This window comes from Myxocyprinus asiaticus, chromosome 20, assembly GCF_019703515.2.
Source record: "Myxocyprinus asiaticus isolate MX2 ecotype Aquarium Trade chromosome 20, UBuf_Myxa_2, whole genome shotgun sequence".
In the NCBI taxonomy this organism is placed as follows: Eukaryota; Metazoa; Chordata; class Actinopteri; order Cypriniformes; family Catostomidae; genus Myxocyprinus; species Myxocyprinus asiaticus.
Genome location: NC_059363.1, coordinates 10,821,892 through 10,849,310, shown reverse-complemented (window position 1 = coordinate 10,849,310; position 27,419 = coordinate 10,821,892). Strand labels below are relative to the sequence as shown.

Sequence of the window (27,419 nt, the reverse complement as noted above, 5' to 3'; positions counted from 1 at the left end):
CAACATTGCTTTGAATGCAAAAATAAACTCTATCATCTGGTCATTATAATTAAAAATATTACCCTCTTAATTAGCTCCACTGTAGTTAACTACTGTTACTGTTAGTCACTTGCATTGTAGATAACTGCTTTTTTAAAAAGGTAGCTGTCTGCAGTTTTACTACTTTACTTGAATACTTTGTACAACGAGTACAGCTTGGGAAGCTACAGTTTCAAAGTAGCTTCCTCAACACTGATAAACACACTCTCTGCTTAGCCTCAGATCAGCAAATGCCTGCCAGTAATGGTTTAATGAACAGCAACCCAAGATCTATCTCTGAAAATAAAGGAATTAAACACTTCAGTGACATCATCAACCATAACAGGGTGACCGGCGACATGTCTGTTCAAATTGTGACCTCACTCTTTTCAAAATCAAAGTACAATTTAGAATAATCTGGCCTGATCGAAGGGAATGCACAATAGAAGTGCAATTGCATGAGTGGGTGGGTTTGGTTGCAGTTTGGTGTGAGTTAACAATCGGAGCTTATTATACGGTTGTTAGAGGCTTTTGAGTCAGCAGCTGTCCGTGATGGCAGTGCGGCCTGGACACTGGGGTCTCTCCAGGTCAGCCTCGGGGAGATGGGCTTCGTCCCTCCTTCTCTCTTTATTGAATACCTCTGTCACAGCTGCATGGTGGATGCTCAGGCTGCACTGTCTGTAGGTTCCCTCTGGAACTGCAAGGAAGGATAGATTAGTCTTAACACTGCCTGTAGTTGACAGATTGAGAAAGAGAGAGATAGAGAGAGAGACAGAGTAAGGGAGATTGATTAGCTCTAATTATGTACTCAATTGCATGAATGTTGTCAACTTTTGATAGCTCTAGAGATGTGGCTTCACTTTAAACCCAGTGACATCCCTTAAAGGAATAGTTCACCCTAGGGATGTTAATGATTAATTGCTAATCAAATAATTGTTGTTGATAATTTGATCGATTAAGCTTTTTGATTGTCGATTAATTATTTTCAGGACAAATACATTCAGAAACAATGCCAGCAGTGAGTAAACGTTGATTAGGCTGTCTATGCAGTCATCTGCCTCTAGAGGGCGCTTGCACACTGCATGTCACGTCTTCAGAGAAGAAGATGCACAAATGAAGATTAAGCGGCCTCAATCAGTGTTGGAGCGTTTCTTTATAAATGAATATTATGTTTTCTGCATACACTGTGATAGCGTGTTACAGTACAACATGAAAACAAGCACAGTTGATCTGCTGGTCTCCTTGTTTCATCCCAAACTACAATTACGTCAGTGATCACCAGGAAAGCACATTCAGCTTACATCTCACCATACCCAGAGAAACGGGAGCTTGTGTTGTGTAGCCTACTGTGTTTATTTATCGTGTTATGATTTGACTTAATTTAAAATAAAAAAAATAAGTCAAAATGTACAAAGTATTCCACAATCCACAACGTGAAGTTTTAATGAACTCAAAAATGTATACAATTTATATATCTTCTATACAAGTTATTATAAACAGTAATGAAACAATTCACAAGTTTGTACTAAACACAGCCTAAATGTATTAAAATACACTGAACTAAGAATATTTTAAGAGGAAAATGCCAATACTTGCATTTCTTAAGTGTAATAATGTAAATAGGCTACATACAGTCCTCCACGTACGTTTTGGGGTATTAATGTTAAAGATTATTTGATTGATTGATAATTAATTTCCATGATGATTGATTATGAAAATGCCTGAAAATAGGCATCCCTAGTTCACCCAAAAAATGACACGACCAGTACGACAGTTTTGTTCTGAGGAGTTGAGAGGCCAATCGGCCAGAATGTTGCCTGCATCCTCTCACATGTGATTGACAGGTTGAGAGCTCTTACCCTGTAATGGTCTCCTCCCCAAAGCACGCTGGATTTAATGGCTTCCCTAACCACACTACTTTTCTCCACTCCTCGGCCTCTGACACCTTTACGCATGAGCACGCCTGACTGTACCACTACCATCCGTCTCTGTGTGTATTAGAGGGAAAAATGCATTAGTGGACCGTCACAATATGACTTGATAACAATCTCTGTCCCTGGTGCCAGTTTGACTAATAATGATGTTTTCATTAAGATTTCATAATTCAGCACAATTGCTATCTCATACACAGCCCATAACCTTGCCCCTTCTTTCTGTCGGCTTCCCCATTATAGACAAGATTAAGTACCTTTACCGTCCCCCTCCCCCCCCACAAGGATTTTCATTAAAAATCTATACAGATAAGGTTTGTTTTGAAAGGAGTGCTGTGGCGAGACAGAAACTGTGGGAAATGTGCTACTGTGCTCGGCTTTTTGCTTAAATGCTGCTCTGTGTGATAGTTCGGATTACAGACAGGAAACTTTATGGAGTAGAACGTCTGAAAATTAAACCAAGGAACAAATAAATGGCATTCGGTATTTTAATCTTGGTTGGAATGTCCGCTTGCTGAATATTGATTGCTACATATCTTGTTTGTTCAGCTTTCAAAAAAGCAAAGACTGCCAACCCCAAAATAATGGCTAAATCGCAATAATAAACTTTGGGACTGCCTTCTGAGTCTAAAATGTGCAATGACATTTAGCCTGAATGTTGCATTTATTTTAGGCTTAGCCTCAGTGTCTCATAATTGAAGTCACCCCTGGCATGATGTGTCTTGACGTGCCACATTTGAATGTATGTAAACGCGAATGAGATTTCAGCAAATAACAGCAAGTAACAATTAAAATTCCTGTCTGTTCCTCACACAAAGCTATCATATGGCTTCAGAACATAGCGCGTGAGTTGTATGAACTACTTTTAGATATTTTTATGGTGCTTTTTTAATCATTTTTGGAGCTCAGTAGCCTTCGTCCCCATTCAATTTCATTTTAGGTTAATTATTTCTTTAAAAGATATTGAAGAGTTTTGTCAGCCACATCTTACACAAACCCACATCTTACCAGCATGGGAAGGTGACTTTTAAGTATTCAAAGATCAAGATGAATGGACAGGGTAACATTTGGCAGTAATGCAGAGCGGTGTCTTTAGTAAAAACAACACTCTGTTTAATTAATAATTGATCAGTACTCTCTTTAGGCACTTAAACAGCAGGGCAAGATCTCTGCGATGCAGTTACCTCACCGAATCGGTCAGGAGAACGGAGATAAGGTGTCAAGGAGCTATTTGAGGTCCTGTTTTTTTCTGAAACATTCCACTAACAGTAGATGTACTCTGGGGAGTAATAATGCATCTGCTAAGGTGTCAGCACAACACATGAAATGAAAATGGTTGGTGACTGCCTGTTATTCTGCATCTACTTTTGTTTTCCACTGAAGAAACAAGTCATATGGGCCTTGAATGTCATTTGCATTGTTGGGTGAAAATTATTTTTAAAACTGACTTGTCGATTTTGAAAATATGTAGTTTTGCTCTACAAACTCCATGACCCTGTAAAGACCAATCCTGTAGTATTCACTACCTAAACATTAAGATCTCTCTGTTTTTTTTTTTTTTTTTTTTTGCCAATTTTCTTTATGATAAGAAATGCACAGTGACACATATATTATGATTCAATAAGTCGCGACCCATCACGTTATAATCTAGCTGCAGCAAGCGTGCGCACTCGAGGGATGAACATCCCCGTGCCAGAGTGTACCTCATCCAGATGCAGTTTCAGTCTCTCCCCCTTAGATCGGGACACTTCGCGCAACTCATAGAAGAGGCACTGACCGCACAGAGAAATGCCAGTTTCATTTGCATAACCTGCTTCTTATTATTTGAACTTTAATAATGCTATAACGCATTAAATATAACTGCATTAAAGATGTAACGCTGGGGTGTTTCCTTTAAAGACACGCGGCATGCAAGTTTTGCTCCAGCTTCACTTATTTCACGAGAGTGCTTCTGCATTTACTTATTTTGTATTATTCCCTCATACTTTACGATCTACATCACCTGAAGCTGTTTGGAAAGTTTGGAGTCCATCTGGACTGTGAGCTGTTTTCTTTCTCTTCTCAATCAGGCGCGAGCTGCAGTGCTGCTCTCACACGTCATCATTAGTTTCATATGATCTCATGTTACATTAAATGAGATCAAACGACTATTCGACAACAACAAATGTTTTATTGTCGACATTGACGATAACGTTGACTAATGGTTTCAGCCCTATATACAAGTAAGCCTAAAAAGTGTGATCACTGTTGCACTTTCAAAACATTACTTTGTTTGAGCATCCCAACCAGCCTGACAAAGCAACATCGGCTCAACTAGTGGTGTGAGTTTGGGGCGGGACTATCTGTATTCTGACCAATGTAAGACATTATTGATATTATGGAAGTCAATATTTTTTGCAATTCCATTTGGTGTCATGTGTGTTGCAGGAATTACTTGCTTCCCATTTAAATCTTCAGACAGATTCCAGAACCCCCTGTGGTCTCTTATAGTCTTACTCATAGTTGACTCTGCATTTTAAGCTGGGAATCGAGAAAGAATTTTAACATAAAAAATTACACACATCAGTTTTAATGTTAGCACTACCAGCCAAAAACGCAACCAGCTGGAGCAGGACCTCATGTGCTTCCAATATGTTCCACCGTCAGTCACTATGCCCTGTGCTTTAACCGTGAGGTTATTACCATGTGAAGTGTTTCACAGCTGGGCACCAGCACCAGTCCTGATGAGACTCAGCTCAGCAACTCTGCAGTCCGTTAAAGTCAACTCAGTCCAATGCAAAATAGGCCAATATGTCTTTAAGCAGGCCTGTTAAAACACACACAGTTAAAAATGTCCGTAATTTAACAGTAAAGACTGTAAAAATGCTACAGTAAATAAAAACACATTTTTTAACGAGTAGTTAACGTAAAATATACGTTAAAAATGTTTAATATATTTAAAAAGACAATACATGTAGTTTTACGGTAAAAAACATTTTTTAGATGTAAAAGGTATGATTTTCCCATATAATTAATGGTTAAAATTTATATTATGTTTAACAAGAGAGTACATGTATGGTAAATTATTGTTAAAATTACTGTAAAAAACAGTAATCAGGCGTTCCCAGAATTCCCTGCGTGACCCATTACATTTTAATATTTTATGGGAATAGTTATGTTTCTTCTTATTTTTAATATCAGTTATGTACTTTGGGGTGTTTGGTGTTATATTTGATGTAGTTTAGTTCATGTTTATTGCATAATTTAAATTTCACATATGTTACCCTGATGGTGCTGTGTTTTTGTGAGTAACACTGAGCACTGTCTCTACATGGTTATTGGTCATTGCTCCTGAAAGGTCTACTTTTGATGAACTTCATGTCATCATGTGCCCTTTTGCAATTACTACGGTGATTAACAATACATTATAAAGTGAAAAGCAGACATTTACAATTTCATAAGGTTAATATATTAAGTTTATCATTTAATAATATAAACGATGGTATTGCACCGTAAAACATACCGTAAATCAACTGTTTTAAACTGTAAAATGTACAGGTTCTGTAAAGTTGTTTACATTTTTACTGTATTTTTTACACAATTATTCTGGCAACCACAGCTGCCAGTTTTTTATTTTTTTATTTTATTTTTTTTATAAAAACAACGGGATTTAAAAAAATGTTTTACAGTGCATGCAACATCCACAAATGCTGATTCCTTAGGTGGAGCATAGGCTTGGATGTGTGAGTGTTTTATTAACATTTAGCAGGAGAATGCATTGACCCCGCTGTTGCCCAAGTGAAGTTCTTATTAATCAGTGCTCCCATTAGTGCTGCTGTTCTTCTTTAGCCACTGATGTAAATGTACAGTGTTGGTTTGGAGGAACTGTCTGGTAGATATATGTATTTCTGTCGGGTCTGCACAGCCATGGCTTGGTGATTTATGGACTGTGGATCAGGGGGACCAGGAGTGAACTTATTTCCATAAGTGTGGATGCAGTAGATTATCTACTCTGAATGCCAATGAACAATGGCCAATGATCTTTTTCAACTTGAATTTTGTATGCATTCATGAGAGCTACATCTAAATGCTGTTATAAAGAAATATTATGTTATATGTTGTAATTAGGAAGAATAATTACTCTCTTACATTGTATGAATTTAGTCTTTTGTTTTTGTCATTCAAGCAGTAATACACAGCTAATGTATATTGGCCAGGCTGTGAAATAAAATGGTATTAGGCTATTTTGAGATATTCGGCATTGGCCGATAACTTTATTTGCTTGGCCAATTAAATGAAGTGTTGCCTTGTGTCAGTTACACAATAGCTTTGTTGGAAAATAAGCAATAAGTTTCAGTTCTCATTTCTTTTTTCCCTAAATTTTGAGTAAACATTTTGCCAAATAAGTGTTAATTTAATTTCAGCAATTTTGTATACATCTGATTTGCTATAATTAAATTGTATGATGTATAGCAGAGACTATGGGCTAGTTGTCACAAGGGAAAGTTGTCACAAGGGCTATATCTCAGTAAAGACAAGATCTGGAGTCAAAAGTCCAACTGCACAAATGTGTGTTTTCTTTACCAGAGGTTTTGTATGTTAGTTTCAAACACCTCTTTCAGATCCCTCTTAAATTATCCAAAGTAAACTATAGTTGACCCTTGACTGAATGTATGTGGTTTCACCATGTTCGCTTGTTAATGCAACAGGCTATAACAAAAATTAGATGATGGTGAAAATTTACTTTGGATAATTTAAGAGGGATCTGAAAGAGGGCAGTTATATATATATATATATATATATACACACACAGTGCATCCGGAAAGTAGTCACAGCGCTTCACTTTTTCCACATTTTGTTATGTTACAGCCTTATTCCAAAATTGATTAAATTCATTATTTTCCTCAAAATTCTACAAACAATACCCCATAATGATAATGTGAAAGAAGTTTGTTTGAAATCTTTGCAAATTTATTAAAAAATAAATAATAATAAATAAATAAATCACATGTACATAAGTTTTCACAAACTTTTCTCAATACTTTGTTGAAGCACCATTGGTCTTTTTGAGTATGATGCTACAAGCTTGGCACACCTATTTTTGGGCAGTTTCTCCCATTCTTCTTTGCAGGACCTCTCAAGCTCCATCAGGTTGGATGGGGAGCCTCGGTGCACAGCCATTTTCAGATCTCTCCAGAGATGTTCAATCGGGTTCAAGTCTGGGCTCTGGCTGGGCCACTCAAGGACATTCACAGAGTTGTCCCGTAGCCACTCCTTTGTTATCTTGGCTGTGTGCTTAGGATCATTGTCCTGTTGGAAGATGAACCTTCACCCCAGCCTGAGGTCCAGAGCGCTCTGGAGCAGGTTTTCATCAAGGATGTCTCTGTACATTGCTGCATTCATCTTTCCCTCGATCCTGACTAGTCTCCCAGTTCCTGCCTCTGAAAAACATCCCCACAGCATGATGTTGTCACCACCATGCTTCACTGTAGGGATGGTATTGGCCAGGTGATGAGCGGTGCCTGGTTTCCTCCAGACATGATGCTTGCCATACAGGCCAAAGAGTTCAATCTTTGTTTCATCAGACCAGAGAATTTTGTTTCTCATGGTCTGAGAGTCCTTCAGGTGCCTTTTGGCAAACTCCAGGTGGGTTGTCATGTGCCTTTTACTGAGGAGTGGCTTCCGTCTGGCCACTCTACCATACAGGCCTGATTGGTGGAGTGCTGCAGAGATGGTTGTTCTTCTGGAAGGTTCTCCTCTCTCCACAGAGAAATGCTGGAGCTCTGTCAGAGTGACCATCGGGTTCATGGTCACCTCCCTGACTAAGGCCCTTTGACCGGGCGGCCAGCTCTTGGAAGAGTCCTGGTGGTTCCAAACTTCTTCCATTTATGGATGATGGAGGCCACTGTGCTCATTGGGACCTTCAATACTGCAGACATTTTTTTGTACCCTTCCCCAGATCTGTGCCTCGATACAATTCTGTCTCGGAGGTCTACAGACAATTCCTTGGACTTCATGGCTTGGTTTGTGCTCTGACATGCACTGTTAACTGTGGGACCTTATATAGACAGGTGTGTGCCTTTCCAAATCATGTCCAATCAACTGAATTTACCACAGGTGGACTCCAATCAAGTTGTAGAAACATTTCAAGGATGATCAGTGGAAACAGGATGCACCTGAGCTCAGTTTTGAGTGTCATGGCAAAGGCTGTGAATACTGATGTACATGTGATTTTTTTTTTTTTTTTAATACATTTGCAAAGATTTCAAACAATCTTCTTTCACGTTGTCATTATGGGGTATTGTTTGTAGAATTTTGAGGAAAATAATGAATTTAATCCATTTTGGAATAAGGCTGTAGCATAACAAAATGTGGAAAAAGTGAAGCGCTGTGAATACTTTCCGGTTGCACTGTATATATAAAACGAAGGGTTTTAATGTGTTCTTAGGATAAGGGTATTTCTTTTTTTGAAAGCATGTTGTCACATTTTAATCGGGGCTTGTTGTCACGTGTTTTAAATGTCATAAATGTATTCAATTTATCAATTATAATATTTGTTGACCAAAACAATGTCTTGATATTTATTTGTTATCTTTTCCATTTTTGTTGTTTCATGAATTGTTTTGTGGCTCATAATTTTTTTTACTATTTAAATAGTGCTAAAAAGCCAATAATATGATGTTTAATGCAGGATGGCATACTATATGCAGATTTTGTTTTGGTGATGGTAGTGGGGTGACAGTGAAACGTGTCCCCAGTTTTCACATGAAACCTACAGCAACCGCTATTGGGGCATGCTGTGACAAAAGGTCAATGTGCCTTCAGTGTATATATATGTCTTTTATCCAGGTTTAATAGCTTTTTTGTAACCAAACTTTAAGGTATGTGGCCATGCAGCAATCAACTTTCAAAAATAAACCCACCCTGAAAAATATTCATTAGAGTTACATCTGTTACTAATAGCCCCAGTCTCCTTTATATGTTATGGGCATTATATCACAATGGTCACCCTGCTCTCTAGATATGGCATCTATGGTATCAGCCATTGAAAAACCCATATTGTTCAACTGTCAGTGATAAAATAGCATAGAAAAAATAAATAAAATAAAGGGCTCTGCTATGAATTATGACTCAAATGTGCTTCAGTTGGCAATTACTGGACATTAGCACAAATAAGCTTTAAAGAGACAGATCTAATTTGAGATGATATCACTGATGATCTCACCTTATTTATGGCTTTAGATACACAGACTCTGTGGACTTGCTACCTGAATTGCCTCATTTTGCCTTACCACATCATGTCTCATTTTGTATCATCTGGCCCAGTCTTATTTGCCGTGACTCTTGCTCCGCCAGTGTCAAATCTCAGCAATTTAATTGCTTGCGAAAGCATTTCCATAGCTAGCATTCACGTTTGTTTTGTTTCAAGATGTTCCATTAACATTTCCACTCTTCATTTGTGTTCTCTTACAGCACGAGAAGAGAATGTGGCCACGTTCCGAGGTTCCGAATACTTTTGCTACGACTTGTCTCAGAATCCCATCCAAAGCAGCAGTGATGAGATCACACTGTCCTTCAAGACCTGGCAAAGAAATGGCCTTATCCTTCACACAGGCAAATCTGCTGACTACGTCAACCTGGCCCTGAAAGATGGGGCTGTTTCACTGGTCATCAACTTAGGCTCCGGAGCCTTTGAAGCCATTGTCGAACCTGTCAATGGCAAATTCAATGACAATGCCTGGCACGATGTGAAAGTCACACGCAACCTTAGACAGGTAACGCTAAAGAGACGCACCAATCTTATTTACAGACAAAAAATACTGTACACTTAATTTTAGGTTATTTTTAGAGGAAAGTTCACACAAAAATTTAAATTCTGTCATCACTCACTCACCCTCATGTTGTTTCAGACCCAAATGACTTTCTTCCGTGCAACACAAAAGGAAATGTTAGGCAGTATGAACATCTCAGTCACCATTCACTTTCATTGCATCCTTTTTTCATACAAAGAAAGTGAATCGTGACTGATGCTGTCATTCTGCTTAACATCTCATGTGGGTTTGAAACAATATGGAGTTGAGTAAATTATGCCAAAATTTTAATTTTTTTAGTGAACCACCCTTTTAAGTTCTTCAATTTGCCAACACAGCTATTTCTTCTCTGCATCCTTGCCTCATGTTTGCCTCAGGCAGTTACCACTGTCTGAAGCTATCAACAGTGTAATGGCTTCAAGAGGCTGTCTTTCTCACCTCTCTAGATTTTCACCTTGCTTCTCCAAATAGGCTGTCTTATCAGGGTAGCGGGGAGAGGCTCCAACCAACCTCAACCGTTCCATTTACCCACAGCTAATCTTTGTTGAACTGTTAAATCACTCAGCGCGCTGCATTTTAAAATATGTAAATATTTAGGGTGGTTTTGCCCCTCAGGAGTAAAATGATGTTGCTTTTGCATAGGTGTGTGTGGAGACACAAGAGCCCATGAGCACTAGCTATTTCAGCTTTCAGATCCACTAGGAGCTTGTTTTATTTTTTTATTTTTTTCTTGATTTATTTAATAGCTGTTTTACTATCAAGCCAAAAACATGCATTAGAGACACTTTATACAATTGCCAGAGGCAAGTCAAAAACCATATGAATCAAAGCAAAGAGCCAGTTAGAGGTCACCAGTCACATTCGTTTAAGAGAGGGTAGCAGTAAACAACATGTTGTGAATAATTAAATAATACTTAAAAATAGAAGCTTGAAATTTGTTGATGAAAGAAAACAAACAGCATTCAGATTTTCCCTTTTTTTTTTTTTTTTTTTTTTTTTTTTTTTTTTGCAGAAGAATACAGTCAGTATTCTGGAGGGCTTTTCAAGTGAATATGTGATTCAAATTCTTGCTAATAAGTAGGGATGTCCTAATCAAATTTTTTTGAGAATGAGTACGAGTACCGATACTTTTGTCTTTGGTACTCGCCGAAACCGAGTCTGATACCTGTTTTTTTTTTTTTTTTTTTCTGAACTCCATAACAAAATTTAAATCTTATCATAAAAATTGTGTTTAAATAAATACATTATTTTAAACTTTAATCAAATGAAAGCATAACAATTAATTTTCAACAAGATATTGTATTATTTTTTTCAAATGAAGTGATTTTATACAGAACATCACCGCACAATCCAAAATACAGCATTGGAGTTATTTTTGTCAAATAAAGTGCTGCATAACAGAGCATCACAGATGTGAGATATTGCTTAAATAGAATAAAATTACTATTGATTTATTATTGTTATTATTAGTAGTAGTAGTAGAACAGTGAATATTGTACAGTAGTGATATATTTCTGTCTTTTTTTATTTAAATTTAGCTTTTATTTTGGCAGAGCTTTTATTTTGTAGTGTTTCCATGTTGTTATGACCAAGGAGCTCTGATGTTATGACGGTAGCTTCCCACTCTGGAAAGCCAGTCGCTTTGTGACTCAAAAGTGATTATTAAACCACAAAAGGCTGCTATTTAAAGAAATAAATATGTAGTCTGCATGTGCCTTGCGCTAAAAAGTGAAATAGCGCTCTGCCTGCTGTCATCTGCTACAAACAGAGCGTGCAGTGCTCATGATGGTGTTTTCTTGGGCTGCCCCCTAATAGTCAACCAAACGTTAGTCGATGAGAAGAGTCTTGGTCGACCAAGTTTTGATTGGTCGGTTGGTTGCAGAAAAAAAAAAAAACTCCACAGGAAACTGACGAACCGCTGTTCGTATCACCGCTGTTTGGAGACTAGATGGTACTATCGGGTCATTTTCATTAAGCAGGGTTAGGGTTAAGCCTACACAATATAGCAAGACACCTTGATTTAAAACTTTGAACTTTATTTTTTATTTATTTTAACTAAAGATTCAAATGAAACTGGAAAAAAATTAAGTGCAATTAAAATGTGTGTTGTTCAACTTTTTGAAAGATGGCTTTACAACAGTTGTGAAGGGCAACACCTCTCTGGCAAAGAACCTACTTCATCTTTGCATTCTCTACCGGTCGGGTATTTCGTTGTCCAGGAAAATATATCGTGTGTAAATAAAACATTTTGTTCCCTCCTTCATATATATATATATATATATATATATATATTTATATATATATTGCAATATCCAATTACATCGGCAACCCCCGGGCTGAGGGATTGGTGAATATTCTTGCTTTAGTGATTTTGCAGTGAAAATGTAATTTATTTATTTAAAAAATATCATTTGATCTTAAATCAAATATATTTCTAAATTCAAATTGCACTCCAAATGAAACATCTAAAGTATCCGTCTAAACATGCAGGCGGAAAATTACTAACACAAATGAATACATACAAACAATTATAAATGTAATAATATAATTATGATAATAATCACTGAAATATAAATCATGGTTTGAAGTGAACATGTTTTTGTATTATTTTATGTTTTAATCACAGATGTATAGGCTGCACAGTTGTGGTCACAATGAACTGCTCTGTGGAAATAAAGCGAACTGAACTCAAAGCACCCCCTGAGCTGAGATGTCTGAGGTCATTTGCAGCACTCATAGATGATACTGTTCTTGCCAAAAAATAAATAAATAAAAAACTTCAGAAGACAGAAACAAAGAATGAGAACCTTTTACATGCGTGTTCCACAAGACTGCACGCCTCCAAACAAATATAGATGGCTTTTCTGTCATCTGTTCTTAAAAATATAATAAAGTTTGTTTCTTCAAGCGCGTGTCTGTGTGTCTACGGGCAAATTATTTGTTATATTAATTTGATAATAATAATAGCCTAATAATAATAATAATAATAATAATAATAATGTAATACATTAATGGGAAAACGAGCCAAATATCGTCTTGACATCGTCACAGGCATCAGCTATCACTCTGACCATCGTCGATCCCCGAGATCATCGTCTGTCGGCACAACCCTAGTGTGCATTTCTCTCTATAAATTAACAAACTGTTCAGACAGTCTCCTTGCTGGTTTTTCTGACACATTCAGAATCATTACCTCTTTTGCTGGTGTTGCTGCGGCTCGCTTCGTGCATGCACTTGTAAAATTGATATTTTACAGGCTCATTATTATGGTTTAGTATTTCTCTGTAATGTAGAACAGTGTTAGCAATGTTACTTATAACATTGTTTCTCAGCCCTGGAACTCAAATCATTTTCTGATGCCCCCCAAAATATATATATTTAAGTAATTCAATTAATATCACTAACGAGTACTAGTCGACTAGGAAGATCTTTGGTCGGGGGTAGCCCTAGTGTTTTCCATGTATTAGACAAGGATCTCTAAAAAGTATGAGCACTTTGTTTCTTTATGCCTACACAACACCAGCTCCACACATTCACAAGCACTCACACTTATATATTTATCACATTAAATCACAGCTTTTGTGGTTAAATAATCTCACTAGGACATGACCTGATTTGAATTTGTGTGCTGAATATTTATGTAACGACATTAGCATGTTAGATGGTATAGTTTTTTGGTATTGGAGCATTTTTACAAGCACGAGTTCTAGTACATAAAAGCAGGATCGGACCTGATTCCGATAGCGGTATCGGGACATCCCTACCAATAAGTAAAATGCCTCAAACTTTTACAGAAGTGAAATGCTCTGGAGAACCCCCAAGTCCACTCACTTTCTTGATATTTATTTTTTCTTCTCCACCTTTTCTTATTCACTCATATATGCTTTGCCTGTCTATATAAAAATATTTTTTGAATTCAGACTAACCACTCATGAACCATTGTCTAGAGTCTTCAATCTACTAACAAGCACCTATACTAATATGCTAACAGCCTGATTTCTCATCATGACTTCATTTGAGTTTATTCCATTTTATTAACAACACCTTTGTTTATTGTTTAATTTCCTTTCTTCCCCCTTTTCTCAAAGCATTCAGGTATTGGACACGCTATGGTAAACAAACTACATTGTCTGGTAGATATCATTCATATTGTCCTTTTTTGGGGTTTACTGTGTGTTTCCCTGGCCTTTTTTCTTTCTTTCTTTCTTTCTTACTTTCTTTCTCTTTTTGGGGGGTTTCATGGCATCATGAAAAATAGGCAGACTGGGGTTTGTATTTCTGGGATTTCCTAATTTTTTTATTTCCATCATCCTCATCCCATTTTTCACCAAAGCTTTACCACCATATTCCATCCTTCTTTCTTTGATCTTCCTCTTCGGCTCAAGTTTTTTGAAAGATTTAATCTATTTAAAAAGGCTTGGTTTTATATTTTTTAATAAGATATTGTCAAAAATCTGGCAGAAGCTTTCCAAAACAAAACACTTACATAGTGATGAAAAACAACAATAGAAAAATAAAAAATGAATAAAAAAGCTACTTCAGCACGGGAGCTCTGACAGTTGATTCCAGTAGTTTGTGCATGCTAAACCAACCCATTCATGCTTTAAGGCATCTAGATCAGTCTGTTTTGCCGAGTTTTACTAACACTTAACATCTTGTCTAAGCAAACCAACACCTGGTCAGTATGTGCTGTCCTCTGTGTAGTGATGAAGGTCATGATTTCCTGTGTCTTCCCTCATTACCCCTCATGGTTTTGTCTTGTGTGCTTCTTCCTTTTGCATTCTGCCTTTGCTTGATTATTATGCATGTTACATACTTGCAGTGGTTGAATCCCTTAGATGAACCTCTTATTAGAATAAAAACATCTGACTTCTTTGTTGCATGCACTTTTGTGGTAGTACGTACTGTATTAGTGTGACAACAAGCTAATTTTGAATGCATGCATATACGTGAACTAATCCTATATGTACACAATTTAAATTAAAACAAGCACAAGCAAATTGTCCATGGTTTGTTACAGAACACTAACCCCTCAAATTCAACAAACGTTCTGACCCAGATAATCCATTTCTAACACCATCAAAGATAAAGAAAATATGCCGGCAAAATATTTTCTTTACCTGTCCTTTGTAAGCCTGGACAAGAACAGTCTACGTAATACAATACCAGACAAAACAAGAGCTATCCACTCAATATAATTCCAGACAAAACAAGAACTGTTTACTTAAAATCCCAAAGTCCAGGTGTTTGGTACACATTCAAAGACAGACCTCAATCGAGATCAAAGCGATTCCTGGTAGAACGACCATCACATCCGAGATGTTCATGAATGGATCTCTCCCTCCTCTTTTGTTTTTCCTCTCAAACAGGTGACTATATCAGTGGATGGCATCCTCACCACCACAGGCTACACTCAGGAGGACTACACCATGCTTGGCTCGGATGATTTTTTCTATGTCGGAGGAAGTCCAAGTACAGCGGATTTACCGGGGTCACCTGTCAGCAACAACTTCATGGGTTGCCTGAAAGAGGTAGGGGGGCCTGGTCTAGACGAACTCCTTCTCAGTCTTTAAGCTACTAAATACATGCAAACATCATATCACCATGTCCTTGTCTGGGCTGAGAGAGGGAGAACAAGTTAGAATAGACCATCCAAGCAGGATAATATATTCAGTACAGCTTATCTTGCAAAAAGAATAGGGTAGACAACGTAACCCATATTGTGTTTCTCTAATGAAATTCACTGGAGATATAAATTTTTGCTCCGACGTGAAATTGTTTCAGGCGTATTTAATATGAATTTTCAATTGTGGTGAATCATTTGATTAAGGTTCCACAGGCCAGAAAAGAAACTTAGGTGATTGGATGAAATGAGACTTTGCATAATGATATACGTTATGCTCAAAAGGTAACTCCAGATACGCTAAGAGTCTGGAGGAGAATTGGACCCTATATTGAAAAGACATCTGTCAGTGCCAAATAAAGCTACACCTACTGTATGAAATGCACAATGCCCAGACTCTAGGGTGAATCACAAAAACATATCCTAGTCACATTTCACCCAAAAATCTAAATGAAAAAAAATAAATAAAAAAATAAATGATGCCTATTTTCCACTATTTTACTTTAACTCTCATTAATAATGCATCTGGAAGTTTTACTTTTCATATTAAATTCCAATTATTCTCAGTGGTGTTTATCATTAGATTCTCATTACTATGATAAAATGAAGTCATCTACAATCACATAAAGTTTTCTTATTTATTTTTATTTTTTTTATTATTATTTTGTTCTGTTAAATTTGGGATGAAACATGACCTGGACATGTTCTTGACAGATTTTGTGAGATTCACCCTCTAAGAGCCATTACACTGCTTGCAAAAGTTAGATGTCATTCCTTTTAACCAGCTGTTCATTACCACATTTCTCAATCGTCCTGGTTTGGATAACATTATCAGCAAATGGATTGATCTTTAATTTAGCTAGAAATAGCCAATTACTGTGTTGTGAGGCTGCCGGCGAGATATTTCATTAATTCATGCTGAACAAACAGCAGACAACAGAACCTCCTTTTTGTAGTGAGTGCTACAACAGCCTATCTTTTAATGACCCGCCATTAAGCTATCACTGCCAGTTCGATCTCTGACCCTCCTATAGCAGGGCTAAAAACTCTATTCATAGGCATTTGCATAGAAAACGTATTTCATTTTCACTTTATTGTGCTGAGTTTCGGAAAAGTGCCACCCTTGTCAGAGTCTCAAACTTTCTGCAGTATAGCAAATGGTTATTTAACACTCACTACGGTGTTAGCAGGGTGATCAGGGTTTTAAGAGACGCTCGAGACAGAGAAATCAGAATCTACACATCCGTCACCCACAAAAAGCAGCCATAATGAAAGAAAACTGATATGCTAAGGTTAAGGATGAAAAGGATTTGTATTAGGGATGTGGGAGACTAGTCGACTAAACGGTTCTGATGCTGCTAGTCGACACTGGAATTACTAGTTGGTTAATATTTCCCCCATTAAACTGATCAACATTTTTACACATTCACGTTTGGCTTTATATTTTTACAGAGGCTGCACTTAAATTACTGTCATATTAATGTTATTTTAATTTTTTTAAATAGAATTAATAATACAAATATTATTTAAAAAAAGAGGATATTTGGAGCAGATACCAAGTTTCATTTCACCTCAGGCTGCATGTGCTTCTTTCCTCTCTCACTCGAGGCGCGCGCAGGAAAATGTCCTCTTGCCAGACAAGCAAACTCAGCAAAGTAGTTATGAAATCACTTTGGTGGAGGTGTGGTAATCAGATTTCCAAACGTTTGAAAGTCCCTAAGGATGTTTTTACATTTGAGTCTTCTTTAAATCTGTGCGTGAGTCCCGTTTTTCACCAGACCGTGTTGACGTGTTAATTTTTCTCATAATTTTTAAAAATCTGCTGATTAGGCATAAAGCCTATTTTCAACGAGGTGCTGACTGCTTAGAGGGTTAAACTATCTTTTATTCTGTGTGCACGTCATGTTTAGAATACATTTATTTTAGGCTACATCACAGGCCTATTTTTTCTATTCTGTAGCTACTTTTTTACATTATAACTGTTATTGGTTAATGTTCTTTACCGAACAGCTGTCATATTAGATCAATGGCTAATGCACGACAGCACGTCGTGAAATACGCACAACTTTTCAGAGCATTTTTTCTCTCTCATAGATTTGGCTTAGCCTACCTGTTAATTATTTTCAACAATGTCCTGACTGTTTTAATATGTTAAGTAACTTTTACTTGGTGAATTCCACTTCAAACAGGCTGGGTTGCTCTATTGGTCTTGCACTATTCATTAAATTGTTTTCAATAAATATGCCTGTTAAATATTCGCCATGGTTGATTCAGTGAATATGTGTCATGTTCTATATTTAATGAACAATGATCATAATGCAAGGCGAGCACGTTGCAGATAAATGTCCCTTTTCACTGGAATTTAGCATCAGATTTGGAATAGATTAAGTATTTTAAATGGTTTGCATACATTTGTATTTCTTTTTTTTTTTTTTTTTTTTTTACTGTTTTCTGAAGGTTGGTTTCTTTTTAGACTAGTCGAATAGTCGACTTCAAAATTTTCATTTAAACATCAGTGAAATTAGTCATTCCACACATCCCTAAATTGTATTATAAATTATTATATGTTCTCATGTCACACAGAACGTTTGTAGCTAATATGACATGAATGTGTACCCATCTGCTCTAGATGACCTTATCCACAGTTCTGTACTCTTTGCCGGTCCAAACTGTACATTTTCTGTAGTTATGTTTGCCTTGTGCTGTATGAAGTGATATTTGGCTATGTTTAGAATAGCACACTACCATACTACTCTTTACTACTTTGTATTTCTGTAATATACAATGTGTATTCTGTGCACATTGAGAAAATGTCTCTGGTCCCCAACTGCCCTGATCTTGAGTGCGGGCTTTTTTACAGTACTGTAATCTTAGGTGGGGTGGAGTCTACCAACATGTCCAAGCTGTGTATTTTCTGTAGTTATGTTTACTTTGTAGAGAATGTTGCAATCACTGGCAATGTTCGGAGTAGAATCTTAGTATCACTGGAATATGCAGTATGCGAACTGTTCACAGTATGCAAATTTTACAACTGTATGGTGACCCGTATGATCTAAAACATTTGCCAAATTGTGCAATATACATCAGAACACATGATTCAATGCACTTACTTTTCCAGTGTGATGAATAAACCAGAAGTTTATGTTACCGGATGTAACAGCCACAATTTTTTTTACATATTGTTCTTAACTTATTATTTGATCGGATGGCCAAAAGTGTTTTTTACACAACATTGGATTAAAAAATATAAATAACCATTTATGTTTCCGATATAACTGGACCCACTAGCTGAAAACATGCTCGTAATGTGGCCATGTAACAACAGTAGCATACTACTGTTATAGGTACATAACGTGCACTGTTTCACATACTATTTTTTTTAACGAGGTAGGCAGTAGTTAGTGTTTACTGATCAGTATGCAAAACACTAGTAAAGTTTTGTTTATCATGTTGCCCATGCTCAAGCACAACCGTTTAATTTGTTTTCAATGTCATGCCCAAATTTCACAAACAAAAATGTTTTTTGGTGAGGATGGGGAGTAAGTGCCCCACTGCATTAATGAGGAACATCATGCAATAAAAGGAATATTATATAATATTCTTCTTTAGATAATCAGAGTATCCAATTAATCTAGAGAAAGTCTAAATAAGCTTTACTGGAGCCAGCATAGGTTCAGATATTGTCAGATCACATGCACTGGACTTAAAACTCTATGTGCCTGCTCAGTGACTTTTATGATAAAACTTGACTCTACTAGCCTCTACTAACACAGACAGAAAGATATATATATATATCCTCTGTAATTTATTTGTTTATAAGTAGTACTTTACGGTGCAAAAATTTCAGTAGTCGGTACCGATACCAGTGGAATTTCACGGTTTTCGATACCAATTTCGATACCACAGCAAAAATAAGCTAAAATGATCATGTGCTATTGAACACACCTGTTAAGTTTATATATATATATATATATATATATATATATATATATATATATATATATATATATATATATATATATATATATATATAATTTAATAATTATAGTTTAATAATTATTATTATTTTCCAGAACTCCACGTTTTAAAGTTTAATTTCATCATCAAAATGGTGTCTAATCAATTAATTCTTAAAACTTTCAACAAGTGAAAATATAACTTTTTAACATGTCATTGCATTTTTTTGTCATGCTTGTAATATATTGTTTAATTATTATTATTATTATTATTACAGTGAATATTACATTTTACTATACAGTTGTAATATATTTCTGTCACGATTTCTTCAATTTCAAGCACCTAGCTTTTGTTATGAATCGTGCTTTTATTATGACCCAGTGTGATCAGTGAAGACATTTAAGTCACGTTTGAAATCACATCTCTTTGCACTGGCCTTTGAGTCTGACAAATTAAATGTAGGACACCGTTTCGGAGTGTATTTTAGATCACTGGTGTTTGTGTATGTGGTAATTTTGAAATGTTATGTTTTAAATTTTATTACTGTGAAGCACTTTGTCAACTCTGTTGTTTTATATGCTATATAAATATAGTTGAGATTATAGCGCAAATGCTGTGATTTAATTATATGAATATATAGTTTAAATGTAATATGTGCTTCACATTGGACTAGTGCTCTGCTTTGTCATCTCATACAACGTGAATGATTCCCAATGTCTGTGGAGTTTCCAGTGTATGAGCGGTCAGATTTATAAATTCATTTAAAGTATGCAGCTCATCCGTACTAAAATTGCAACCTTTAGCGGTTTAATAAATCATGTATACATTATTTTAAATAACCTTTATCAGCTTCACATTTTTGTTTTCTCTGCATGTTGTTGAAAGGTGAATGCACATAGAAACATGATTATTTTCATATTTGTTAGTAAGGGAGCACAATTGGTCCTAACACATAACACTACTGTATCATGAGCTGAATTCTTAATTTGCATAATGGCCATACCATTTTTCATAAGGAATTTAAATGACAGTGGTTTTTATTAGCACATATAATAAAAAAGGAATTTCTCTCTTCAAATGAAAAGGGGTATTGTAGATGTAATGACAATCGCAGGCCTCTTCTAAGCCGCCTTTCAATGCCTGTCTTTCAAGCTAAGCGTGAAGGGCAGTAATCAGGGTATGGCAGGACGTGTGGCTGCACAGGGATCTGCCAGCATTAATGACTGGACACTAAGCTACGTCCACTGCCAAGCTGGACTGCGTCTCCCTCCCCTTGTGCACCGCCATGGTGACTGTCATTTGTAACCGGGTTGGTCTGGCTGGATGAAACTGCCCCTTTTCTCTGGACACTTGCTTCTGAGCCAGCACCGCTCTACAGATGCGAGATGGGTCTGAGAGTTCTGATAGAAAAGCTGACCAGCATCTCTCTCTCTCATTCTGTATCCAACAGATTTGTTTCAAGGAGCACTGCAGGACTGTTGATATTTCGCAAGAGCTCAGAGTTGGAATTCTGGCCAGCCTGAAACAGCAGGAGTGTTCTCACTGTTGTATGACAGTGACATAGTGTTCAAATAGTATAGAATAGACAAACAGACTGTAAGGGGGTTCAGTGGAAAGGAGGCGGCGAGAACCGGCTTGACAACTTAAATAATAATTTAATAAACAACTTAAACAAAAACACACAACCATAAACACACAGTACAGCTGCCTGTAATTCTTTCTCTCCCGAACTGTCGTCCCCGGCTGCCTTTATCCCTTGCGCGCCCCATCAGGCTGATTGGGGACTGGGCGTGCATCATTCCAGCCCGGCCCCGCCCTCCTCGGCTCTACACTCCTCCCGGCGTTGGCTCAGGCCGAGGAGCCTACGTACATACCCCCTTCCTCTCCGGGGGGGCGTGCCTTGCGCCCCGACTGCCGGCTGGTCATCCCCGCCTTCCTCGACCTGGGAGGAGATAGGAGGGGAAAAACAATAAAACAAAATAGGCGAGGGAAAGGCCAACACGGAGCGACAGAGAGAAAAAGAAACTCACCGGTTCTCTGATGTGCTGTTGCGTGGTCCTCGATCACTCCTCCACCCTCTCAGGCGGACGGCAGCCACTCCTCCCAGGGCGGACCGGAGTCAGACCTCCGACCCCCAGCGGACAGAACGCCCCGCCACGTTCCCGGCATCCCGTGGGGACACTCCTCCGCCCCTGGCAGCAGCCCTACCACTCCAGGCGGTCAGGGAGTCGCTTCCCTCCTCCCCCCACGGACGGCGGTCTTCTCTCGACCCCTCCGCATTCCCGGGGGACGGCAGGGCACTCCTCCGCCCCCGGCAGTGGGTCCTTCACTCCAAGCGGTCAGGGAGTCCCATCCCCAATCGCCTCGTGGACGGTGGCCGTTCCCCGCATCCGGGTGGTCAGGCTACTCCGTCCCCCGTCAGATGGCAGCGGCGCTCCCCTGGGTGGACGGCAGTGTCGAGGACTCTGCAACGGGAATCCCTCCTCCTTCTCGGGTTTCGGCACCAGTGTAAGGGGGTTCAGTGGAAAGGAGGAGGCGAGAACCGGCTTGACAACTTAAATAATAATTTAATAAACAACTTAAACAAAAACACACAACCAAAAACACACAGTACAGCTGCCTGTAATTCTTTCTCTCCCGAACTGTCGTCCCCGGCTGCCTTTATCCCTCGCGCGCCCCATCAGGCTGATTGGGGACCGGGCATGCATCATTCCAGCCCGGCCCCACCTTCCTCGGCTCTTCACAGACATACAGACAGACTGTAGACAGATAGATCGGTCAATCATAGATAGATAGATAGATAGATAGATAGATAGATAGATAGATAGATAGACCTTCCTGCAGTTGTAGTGTAGTAGTGTTTTACAAAACAACAAATAATCTTATAAAAAAAATAACTAATCACTTAAATGTTTGTACTGTGCAACTGGATCTGTTTTTCTACTGTACTTTACCCACAGTGTACCTGACTGATTCTACCAAGTCCAACCAGGCCATCAAAGACCTTTATGCACCTCGCTGCCCTAAGCCCCATGCAAAACATCCACAAAGGACCATCTGGCATGCTTGACTAGTGATTAATCTATAGCGATTTCCAAGTTTTCTCCAGTTTGACCTGGGGGCTATTAATTCCTTGAGAGTGATGGGTAGGCACTGTAGGCAGAGATTTATTGTAGGAGCAGACAGCTGTGGATGATGAATGCAAGTGTCACTACAGGCCCACCACAGATAGAGAGGGTGCCACAGGCACAGGGAGGACCCAGAGAACGTGCATACCCACTCCTCCTGTTCTCAGCTCAGCGATATGGTTGCCATAGCTGAACCTTAGCCCCAAATTCAAGCAATTATTTCAATCTCTTTGCTTATCTCCCCTCAATAGACTTTGAGAATTGATGCAAAAAAAAAATAAAAAAATAAATAGCTTTGAGCTTTTCATTCTCTTGAACTGTCTTAATTGTCCTAGGTCACATCTAATTTTCACAACCCATGATTTCCAGACAGTTTTTCTGCTCTGGAAATCTGTGGAAACACATATTTTCAGTTGATTAACAATCTACACCCAGGTACAATACAATATATTGAACTGTACTTCAACTGGACTTTACTTCAATTTGTATACTGTATAAAAAATGTTTTGACAATTTGCTCTGTTAGTAAGCCATCTTGCTATATACTACATACATAGGCAGCTGCCCTCTAAGGCAGAATCTTAACTTGAAAGTTGCTGTTCTGAACCTCTCTACATAGACTCTTTTACACCTGGTATTAAGATGCTCTAAACGGGGTGCAAAACTTTTTGTGATCAGATCACAAATAGTCAAAAATGCATGAAACCACATCACATTTGATGTGTAAACACTTATCTGTCCTAAATGCCTCCCACACAGCAGCAAAGCATCACCCCTCATCTGTCAACCAACTACAGTAAGCTACAATAAGAACCTGTTGATGCTTATTGAACCCACCCATGGGTTTGACTTCACTTTGCTTAAATAAGTTCACATTTACTATATAGTGTGCTGTTCAAAATTGTTCATAATGCATAAAATTATTAACTCTTTTTTGACTAGACTATATAGTAAATGTGAACTCATTTAAGCAAAGTGACATCAGTTCTGGGGAGGGCATTTTTAACTTTTTCATGGATTATTATGATGCAATAACAGTGACATAGTGATTGATGTATGTTGTCATGAAATCAGAGACCCTCCCCAAACACAAGTGTTCACAGGAGATACATATAAGCGTCCAGGTGTAAACAGTAATGTGTCTCGCCTGACCACATGCGATCGGATCACCCAAGACGCACCTTAATACCAGGCGTAAACAGGGTCAAATTTAGAGCAACACCCACACATATAGAACTTTTCACATGAAGTTATGGGAACATTTTTTTTTTTATAGTTGACTTCAATGAAGTTTCATGTTAGCATGTTGCTAAGCTAATAACACAATATTCTACAGTAAGTGTAAAATAATGCATAATCACACAAATATTGGGCAATCTAGTACATTTTTTATTAGATTTACTGGAACTATTTTTATTCATGTTTCAGTAGAGATGCACCAGAGTATTCGCCAAACATTGGAGATTGGCTGATTGATCAAAAACAATCAATGATTATTCGATTATTCTAGTAAACAACAGTATGACAAACATGTTGAACAATTAAAGGAATAGTTCATCCAAAAAATAAAATACAAATAATATCTCATCTTTTAATCACACTCATGCCATTCCAGAAGTAAACTATTATAGTGAAAAGGACTTAAATATTGATCTGGTTCTCACCCAAAGCGATCATATCGCTTAATAAGACATTAATGTAACCACTGGAGTCGAATGGATTACTTTTACTATGATTGTCTGCTTTTTGGAGCTTTAAAGTGCTGATCACTGTCCACTTGCATTGTATGGACCTACAGAGCTGAGATATCCTACTAAAAATATTTGTTTGTATTCTGCTGAAGAAAGAAAGTCACACACATCTGGGATGGCATGAGGGTGAGTAAATGCTCAGAGAATTTTCATTTTTGGGTGAACTAACCATTTAACCAGCAACTCATGCAGTGTGTGAAAGAAAATGTGGAATTACTTTGAATTGGGTGACAATGACAAAATATAATGATAAATAGTTGTTATTTATAAGCTTTGCATTGTTAGAATTTCACTACTGTTAAAATGTTTAACACAACTAATTTGATTACTCACTTTAAAGTTTGACACAGCAAGGAATTGGATGAGTTTATTAAAGCTTATGTGGAAGCTGCTGCAACTAAAAAGGGACAAGCTTTATCATTCAGAATTCAGTTAATGTGAGTTCAGAATTCAAAATATATGTATATATTTTTTACCAATTTAATTGGCTAAACAGCCTGACCACAGGCTGTTTAGAATTCAGTTAATATGAGTTAATAATGTGCTTTTAGTTTCAATGTTTTGTTTATAAATGAGAACATTTACTCTGAAACATGGAAGACATATAGACATACATTAGAAAATAAAGTTATTATTAAAACTTCTTTTGAAGTTGTGTAATTAATTATCAGTGATTTGAAAGAGAGTAGCATAAAAACCACCAAACTATTGATTTTGATAGATGTTTTTCTTAGTATTGTATTAGCACACACATTTTGTATTGGTGCATCCCTACTTTTCAGTATAAAATTCTTACGGTGCATTGTCGGATTGCCTTCTTCATGAAGAATACATGCAATGCTTCCTATATTCCCAAAATTAGATATCTTAGAAGGCATAATGTTGCTGCCTACCTTCTGAAAAAAAATAAAAAAATAAAACTTCATCCCTTGAGCACAACTATGCCTTAAAATACTGTCAAGATAGGAAGCTTACTAGGTTTTGGACTGCAGATACGTTGTCTACTCTGAATAAGGTCTATATGCCATGGTGTTAATCAAACACTGAGGTTTTTGCAGAACTGGTAGCCTATCTGCTGCTTGGTTGTAAATAGCTAAGCTATACAGTAAAGACATTAGAATCGAAGCTCTTTCCATCTTTTTTTTTTTCCCTCTTTTTCCAGTTTATTTCAGAAAGTGTCTGCAAGGCAAGATAATAACCTGATGAAATTCTAGTCCATCCATACATTCAAACAAATTTCTTTCTGGGTCTCGAACCAGTCAATCCTTATGTTCCCTCGTGGCGTATAGTCAAATATGTATACGTATAAAGCCGATATAGCTCTGTGTGGACAGGTCCTTGGTGTGAGTTCTCTCATGTCTATCTATCGATTAATGCTCAGTTACACCTGCCTGTGCTTCTCTCTGTTCCTGCAAACACATCTCATACCAGATTTGGTTAGATAAAGGTCCAACATTATATTGAAATGTCACATTTCTTTGGGCGCTCCATTCAAGCGACCACATCTTGCCAGTCTTTTCTCCCAGGGGAACAAATATTTGTCCTGAACTGAAATGTTTATTTTCTATGAGTGCTTTTCTGCTAAGGTTTGCATCACACATTTCAAAAGTCAATGAATGCCATTAAGGAATATTTCAGTGAATAGGTTTCACAGTTTGGACAACTGGAATGTGATTTCTGAAGCTCGTTTACAAAATCAAGACACAGGGATTGCTGCAGACATTTCACAGTTCTGAGCCGCTCATCAGCTGAATTAACCAGATGACATTTCATGGACGTACCAAAATGACAGTGCCATAGAACAGACCAAATTGCAGAGTATCAATTTGTGTCAGGAACAAAGGCTGCCCCTGGTGTTGTGGACAATTTGCAGGATGAATCTTGATTTAGATGATGAGAAATGCACCAGACAAGCGTTCGGAGGATAAATAGAAATGATAATGTTGCAAATAACAGCAATCATTGTCTAATCAATGTCTGGTGGTTTTCAGTCATGTTGAAGTCAATGTAATGTTTGCACCTATGAGAGTGTGTGGAGACTGTGTGTGCAGCATGCTATCTGTCTATCTACATAACTGCATAACATAGCTAAATCAATACCTAAGCAAATCTAATCCAGTCTAACTCTTTAGTTGTAGTATTTCAGCTGTATGATGCTACAGAGTGAGCTTTGTTGTTAAAGCAATGCTTTACAGTATGTGCACTGTTCTGTTGGTACGAAAGCATCAACCAAGAAAATAAACCCTAGACCCTTTTAAGTTCCCATGATATCAAAATTGGTATTTTGTGGCTTTTAATCTATGTCTTTTCAATATGCTTTAAAAAGTTGAGCAAAAATATTTGGTTCAAATGGACCAAAAATATTGACAGCTCATGGGCGTATTGAATTTTTTCATACCAAATCTACAATAAGTGCTTAAAAAGTCTCTTATTTTGCAGGTAAAGCGATTTTAAGGTCAATCCATCTGACCGAAACATGATGGTTTACAAAGTAGAAATACTATTTTTGAGAGAACAATAAGAGACTGCAGCTAGCAGTTTTAGTCTTGTGGAGAAAAATAATGGTACTTGTGTGAGTTGTGAACCAATGTATGGCTTTGTCTGAGGAATGAATCCCCTTGGGGAGGATGACTATATTTATGATCTATCAGATAAGGAGGATGGCCGAGGCGAAAAGCCTTGGATATCTCAGTGGCTTTACTGCAGGAACACAACACAATCCTTCCATTCCACTCTGCCCAACCGGCAGAAAGAGAGGATGTCTGATTTATAGCCACAACTTTCAGGATTAACTGTAATATCAGGGCTAGAAAGTGTTTCTTTCAATTGATTGCATTCTCAAACTGAATCTAGAGAGCGCTCTAAAATGTAAACACAAAAAATATCTCTTTCTCAAAGAGAAATTAGCTAAAGCATGCAATTTCACACCCCAGTGAATTTCTGTGCCCTTTGCAAGTACACTTTATGTCGGTTTAATCTTCATGAAATGAAGTGTGTGGCTAAGCTGTGTAAAACTGCATACTAAACTAGTGACATATTAGCTGCATATAAGTCCAAAAAAAAAAAAAAAAAAAAAAAAAGCCTAGATGGCCATATGACAGTAGCCCCAAAATATTTGGACACTTTACCTACAATTTTAAACTGTATGAATATCAGTGCATTAGATCACAACTAAATTTCAAACCAAATTGCTTTTATTTTAAAGAGACCACAAGCACACT

The 27,419-nt window shown here is 37.5% G+C and overlaps 1 protein-coding gene across 13 annotated transcripts in view; it reads left to right on the top strand.

Moving 5' to 3' along the window:
• The window catches only part of LOC127411478 (neurexin-3a-like), a 501,739-nt gene that overhangs the window by 107,599 nt on the left and 366,721 nt on the right, over window positions 1–27,419 (top strand). For all 13 annotated transcript variants that reach the window (XR_007892290.1, XR_007892289.1, XR_007892288.1 and 10 more), the window contains exons 6-7: window positions 9,402–9,703; window positions 15,109–15,270. Coding sequence is in view for 10 of the 13 variants with exons in the window: in XM_051647066.1 (XP_051503026.1) it covers window positions 9,402–9,703; window positions 15,109–15,270 (464 nt within the window). In the remaining 3 variants the exon portion in view is untranslated. The remainder of the gene's footprint in view (window positions 1–9,401; window positions 9,704–15,108; window positions 15,271–27,419) is intronic.